Source organism: Martes martes, assembly GCF_963455335.1.
Source record: "Martes martes genome assembly, chromosome: 10".
NCBI classification, from domain to species: domain Eukaryota; kingdom Metazoa; phylum Chordata; class Mammalia; order Carnivora; family Mustelidae; genus Martes; species Martes martes.
This window is the reverse complement of record NC_137898.1, coordinates 96,419,511-96,426,169: the sequence shown is the minus strand read 5'-3', so window position 1 is coordinate 96,426,169 and position 6,659 is coordinate 96,419,511. Positions and strand designations below refer to the sequence as shown.

The following is a 6,659-nucleotide window of genomic DNA, read 5'->3' as shown; positions in this document are numbered from 1 at the left end:
GCAGAGTGGGTTAGAATTCAGGGGCTCACATGCCAGTCTCAGCTCCAGCATGAGGTACATGTGTGCCCCTGGGCAACCTACAAAATATTTATGAGTCTCCTGTGTGTAATGCATCACATGAAGGGCTAGATTAAATTATTTCTTAGGCCTCTTCAAAAGTAACCATCTATGACTGTGGAAACTATTTTTATAAAATGATTAGAATAGTTAGGGTGGAATAAGGAGTAGAGAGAATACTTATGCTTAAGAACATAAAATTTAAAATTTTTCCTCTAAGAATAGGAGAACAAGCACTGGCATTTGTTTCCCTCATAGAAGAGAAAAAGAAACACTCTGATAAACAAAACTTTGGATCTCCTTTCTCAGTCATTTTCAAGAGAAGATTTTTCTGCCTAAGGTTCTCTTCAGGGCAATTTTGACATCCTTGTTCCTCAGACTATAGATTAATGGGTTGAACATGGGCACCACAGCAGTGTAGAATACAGAGGACACCTTCCCCTGGTCAAGGGGTAAAATAGAAGGTGGTTTAAGGTACATAAAAGCTCCGGATCCAAAGAAAAGAGATACCACAATTATATGGGAACTGCAGGTACTGAAGGCTTTGGATCTGCCCTCAGTAGAACTAATATGGAGAATACTAGAAAGAATGAAACCATAAGAGATGAAAATGGTCACAATGGGCACCCCAATGCCGATGGTCACAACAATAAAGACCACCAGCAAATTTATATAAGAGCTGTTGCAGGAGAGCTCAAGGAGGGGAATGATATCACACATATAGTGATTGACAAGGTTGTCAGCACAGAAGGTTATAAACATTATGTTTCCCATATGGGCCACAGCCCCAAACACCCCCATCCCATAAACACCCAACAAAAGGAGGAAACACACCTGAGGAGACATGGTGACTGTGTACAACAGTGGTTTACAGATGGCGACATAACGGTCATATGCCATCGCCGACAAGATGTAGGATTCAGAAAAGACAAAGAAGCAGAAAAAAAAAAACTGAGTCATACACCCTACATAGGAAATGATATTTCTTTTTGAGACAAAACCCATGAGCATTTTAGGGGTGAGAGTAGTGGAATAACTAAAATCTATGAAGGACAAGTTGAGGAGGAAAAAGTACATGGGAATATGAAGGTGAGAATTCAGCCCAATCAGGGTTATCAGGCCCAGGTTCCCCACCACCGTGACCACATAGAAACCTAGAAACAGGAAGAAGAGGGGCATCTGGAGTTCTGGGTCATCTGTTAAGCCTGCGAGGACAAACTCTGTCACAGATGAGGCGTTATCTGCAGCCATTGTCCTCTAGGAGGGTCTGTAAGGGAAAAAGAAACAAGTCACTGAGACAGAGAGAGAGAAGGCTACACACCACAGAAGTGCAGGGAGTGACATAAAGAAGACAAGGATAGGAACGTTTACTGAGTACCAGCTATGGGATAGGTGCTGTTCTAAATGCTGTGTGGCATTGTGAGTATCCCCATTTCACAGATGAGGACCTTGGACCTAAGTGACTTGCACCAATCCTGGTGCTGCTGAGTTACAGGAGAAGGTGAACTCGGGCGGTCCGGGTCCTGGGGTTTGAGCCTTTCCCCCCTCTGCTACAGGACAGACCAGGTCAGGCAGGCACTCACCTCCTTCTGCTTCCAGTCACAGTGCTGTTCTCCACTGGCTCTCATCCGTCTCTTTCACGGACACTCAAATGGCCCCAGTGAACAGAAAGTGACAACTCAGAGCTCAGACCCTCTGCTTCTACTTCTCTGTTTTGAGGATCAAAACCTCTAATTGTCTTGCTGAGCTGAACTTGATCTGATTGTGGCTTTGGCTCAAGTCTCCAAATTCTAGGCATGAGACAGCATCCTTTCCTAATGCCCACGGATGACAGGAGACTAAGGAGTTTTATTCTGGATTAGAGATCTCAGGGATGTAGTTACAGAGACTCCCTCAGGATCACTGCTCCAGAGACCCCCCTCCCTAAGGAAGAAGAGAATTTGATAATTCCGGATAATGCCGGATGTGGCTTACCGTGACCAAGCCTTTCATTCTGCTTACACCTTTGTAAACACAATTAACAACAAAGCCTTATGGGAAAAAATAGTACTTGCTTCCCTGTACTGAGCACTTACTGTGTACCAAACAGTATGGATCCAGCACCCTTAGTACTAAAACCAAGTTTCTAAAACAATGCACAAAAAAATAGTACTTTGCTTATTCCTCAAAACAGCCTTATAAGTTAGACCTACTAATCTCTTCTTTAAAGTGAGAGGTGCACAGCTTCCAGAATCTTGAGTCAGACCCTCTCTGTCCAATTCTAACCTTCTTAGTCTTAATCACTAAGCACGCTACCTCCCTCTAAGTGACAGTAAAATCTCTGAAACAGGGTTTTTACTTACTGGGATCTCACAAGACTCTTTATAGATAAAAACAAATGCATATATAACTTTAAGGGAATGTAGGAAGTGTTAAAATCAGGAAAGGTAATGTTAGGGGAATCAGACTTTAGAGAAGGATATTCATTATTTCAGTCACATCCAATATATACCAAGAATTATTTGCACCTTCACCAAGCTTAAAAATAAAGAAATTTTCTCCACTACTTGAGCCTTCATTTTAAGCTTCGTTATCAAAAGCAAATACTTGCCCAACAACTAATAACAGCTTCTATGAAGACCTAAAGGCAGAGAACAGATTCTTCAGCCAGTATGTCAGATAATGGAGAGTTGATGAAAGACTTTGAACAAGGATGCCATTCTTTCAACCTACCAACTGAACATCTACCCCATCCCTGAAACTCTTCCAAGGCCCAGTGATTTCTTCAGTGAAAAAACACAAAGTGATTCCTGCCCTCATAGGGCTTTTATTCAAGTGGGAAAAGATAGAAAATATGTGAAAGAAAGAGGTAAAACTTGTAATATGAAAAGTTATATGAGGAAAAGGAATGCGAGGGACAGGGATAGAAAAGCCAAAGTTTACAGATTCCAGTTTTATTAAATACAGTAATCTGACATTTGAGTGATGACTTTGAAAGGGACCTGAAAAGTATTTTTTTGGTAAAATCAGTTACTCTAATAAAACAGTGGACATTCATGGCTCAATGCAGCAACTTTCCACAGCATCACATTTTTGTCCTGCCCTTTAAACGCAGTATGTTAGCCCACATTACTGGATCTGAGGGAGGAAATTCTGATGGTCATAACAACATAGAGGCTCAAGAGACCTTGATGAGGTTTTAGATAATCACAAGTCACACAATGTAGGTTATTAGTTAAAGACTAACAAAATTTTGTGTGGCAACTTTTCTAGGGGCTTTTATATATTATGTATGGCAAATTTTCTATACAAAAAAATAGGTCTCTATTTGGATAAATTCAAGTCAGCAGATGAGTTATGTTTTCTGTTCAGTGTTCAGGGCTGAAAACCTCTGGAGAACTTAAGAAACCAAAATGCAAAGGCAGAAGTCCATCTTCCTCAGGCAAATCCAACTAAAACCCCTGTACATTTGCCTGTGTGTGTTTGTGAGTGTGTGCACACACATCAGTGAGGACTTGCTCACCCTTGGCTAAGACTCAACAATGACAGTGCTTCATCTGTCTGTTTACACTGAGAAATTTCCATGGCCCAGAGCAACTATAATGAATCCCAATCCCTGTTCTCAATCCCACTACACATATTTAAGAAATAGAAAAAACAATCCATTATCCAAAAAAATTAAAGTAAGCACTATAAGTAAACTCTCCTTAAGACCCAAGGGCAAAGAAGACCTCAGGAGTTTATTAAATGTTCACTTTCCTCTAGGAATCTTAGAGGGTTATTGAATACATGATGCAATACCAGAAAAAAGTTCTGAGATTTTTGTCACCCCAGAGGTGGTTTCCATGGGAACTTCATTTCAAATGCATCTAGATTTTATTTCAAGTGAACCAGGGCTTCTATAAAGTCATTTTTACTATTGGCTTGTTCCAATACAAGCAGAAAGAAATGTAGAAATAAATCTTCTTGATTAAGTTACTTTTGTTGCAGAACTATCTTTCCCAAAATTTGAATCTCTGTATAATGGATTTCTTGTTCTATTTATTGCTAACACTAAAATATATGTGAGGCATGGATTATAACATACTAATGTGGAAAATATGTATAATACAGTGTCTTTGTATATATACCTCATGCACATGCATGAAACCTCATATGTCTGGTAGACCTTCAGGCAGCACCAGAGTGGTGTGAGGTCAGTACCCTTTACTCCACAGAAGAGAAATACAAGAATAAGCCACAATTCCAACCATAAAGTCAGAGAGAGAGCCTGTCCAGAGAGAAAAGATGGCAGCTGAAATGTCTTCAGTTGATATAACCAGTTAGGCTCTTAAGATGGGCATAAAATTAAATACATCAGAAGTCATATGATCTAGAGGCACCTGGGTGGCTCACTCTGTTAAGCATCTGACTACAGATACTGGCTCAGGTCGTGATCCCAGGGTCCTGGGATTGAGCCCCACATCGGGCTCTCTGCTCGACAGGGGGGCCTGCTTCCTCCTCTCTCTCTCTCTCTCTCTGCCTGTCTCTCCGCATACTTGTGATCTCTGTCTGTCAAATAAATAAATAAAATCTTAAAAAATAAAATAAAATAAAATAAAATGCCATCCTGTTGTCACCCTGAACTCAACAAGTATAAAAATAAGCACATCTTTTTGTCCCCAAAACAGACATCTGCCCAACCTTCCCATCCCTTTATTAGATAGGTAGTAGAGAGTGATAAATGGGGTTCATTTGGATTGGTCCTAGTCTACATGCATTTTCCAAGAAAGATTATTAGAAGCAGCTTCTTTCACTATGAAATATATTCCAGTTAAATGAGAAATTGTATATGGAATTAAACCAATCTCTACAGTTCCTAGCTCTGCCACTTACTAGCTGTGTAGCCTTGGAAACTTGGTTTAACCTCTCCTGAGCTTCAAATTACTTATCTTAATATGGGGATAATAATTATAAATGGTGCCGTTTCCATTACTTAAACATGAAAGACATAAAAATTATATTGTTGCTATCACCATCATCATCATCATTATCATTCAAATCTATACCCTCGCATGGAAAAGATATTTTCAACAGCCCTAGCATTCAAAATTAGCTAAAACAGGGAGAGACGAAAAACAGGAACATCAGCTAAGGTTTCACAAGCGTGGAGATAGTAAAGTAAGAATACTGCCAAGAGATTAAGATCTTGGAAGAACAGGATTTAGTATCTCTCTGGTTTGAGAGAGAAGGAAAGAGAAGAAAGAACCACGAATCAAATCTGACTAAAATTTTGAGCCCATGAGTGAGATGGCAGGAATGAATAAAGAGTGGGAGCATAAGGAGCTAGACTTTAGTCTAGATGACAAAATGCCAGAGGACACAAGGGTTCACTAAACTCTAAGTTACAGTTGCCACGAGGGCACTTGGGAGTTCTGTAACCAGCAGACAAGAAGTAGATTCACCATCCTGGCAAAAATAATTGACCCCAATCAGCAAGGAAGGTAGGGCTGCCTTTACTCATGGGGACAGGAGGACCATATGTCTTGATATTCCATTTTTATGCTTCCTGGTAGTCCTTTGGCCCATTGTGACTGAACGGATATGGGCAGCAAATCCCAGATACGAAGGGTGTTATCGCCAAAAATTCAAACCCTTTCATGGTGAAGGGATTCCTCTATTTTAGACATTTATTCATGGATCAGTAAATAATGGGGCCTAACTTTATAATAGTTGTTAATTTGAATTCATTATTTCCACTTAAAATATATGTGGGCTCTTCTCCAACACCCTCCTACCCCAGTTCCTGTTCCTGTCCTTTCAGTTATAATTTTTCTTTCTCAATACTTAATGTCCACATTATTAGGACTATACAAATAACCATCACTATACAAATAACCAGCAACCCAAATACTATATTCTAATTATGCTTCCTGTTTGTACTATCTGGAATTTTTCCTGGAATTGATAATAATTTCCCAATGCCATGTATCTCTCCTTCATATTTTCACATGCTGCGTAGTATCTATCAAATACTCATCAATATTAATTTCCAAACATAGAGGACAATCTGTCAATTTCCTTTTACTGCTGGAGGCTTCTGCCTTCTCAATGTGTCTGGAGTGATTGTTTTTGAGACCCCGTGCATGGTCATCAGTCTGGAATTCCCTTTGCTGCTCTCCTGTTAGATCCCCTCTTTCCTAGATCCTAGTATTGTCAAGGAGAAGTCCAGTAGCATTCTCATTTCTGTTCCTTTATGTATTATGTGATCCTGTCTATCTATCTACCTATCTATCCATTTATCTATCTATCTATCTTGTCCACCTCCCCATCCCACCCCATCCTACCACCATCTCTTTCTCTCTCTCTCTCTCTCCCTCCTTCCCCTCCTCCCTGAAAACTCAGGATCTTCATCCACAGTGTTCTCAAATTTCACAATAATATGTCTTGGTATGTCTATTTTCTTTCAGAGTGTTCTTTCACTCTAGCAACACAAATCCTCTAATCCTGGAAATTTTTCTTATACCCTTCATTGATAATTGTCTTCCCACCAAATTTCTTTGTTCTTTCTTTCTAGGATTATTATTATTCAGATATTGGAGTTACTCTCCTCTTTTCTATCCTCTGTGAGCATTTTTCAGACT

At 39.8% G+C, this 6,659-nt stretch overlaps 1 protein-coding gene across 1 annotated transcript; it reads right to left on the bottom strand.

Annotated features, from left to right (window-relative positions):
* Nucleotides 1-372: 372 nt before the first annotated feature.
* LOC308350349 (olfactory receptor 8B12-like) lies at nt 373-1,308 on the bottom strand (the record flags this gene model as incomplete). The annotated part of the gene is made up of 1 exon (XM_080815531.1): nt 373-1,308. One exon carries the CDS (start codon nt 1,306-1,308, stop codon nt 373-375), a length of 936 nt encoding a protein of 311 aa, XP_080671657.1.
* Nucleotides 1,309-6,659: the final 5,351 nt, after the last annotated feature.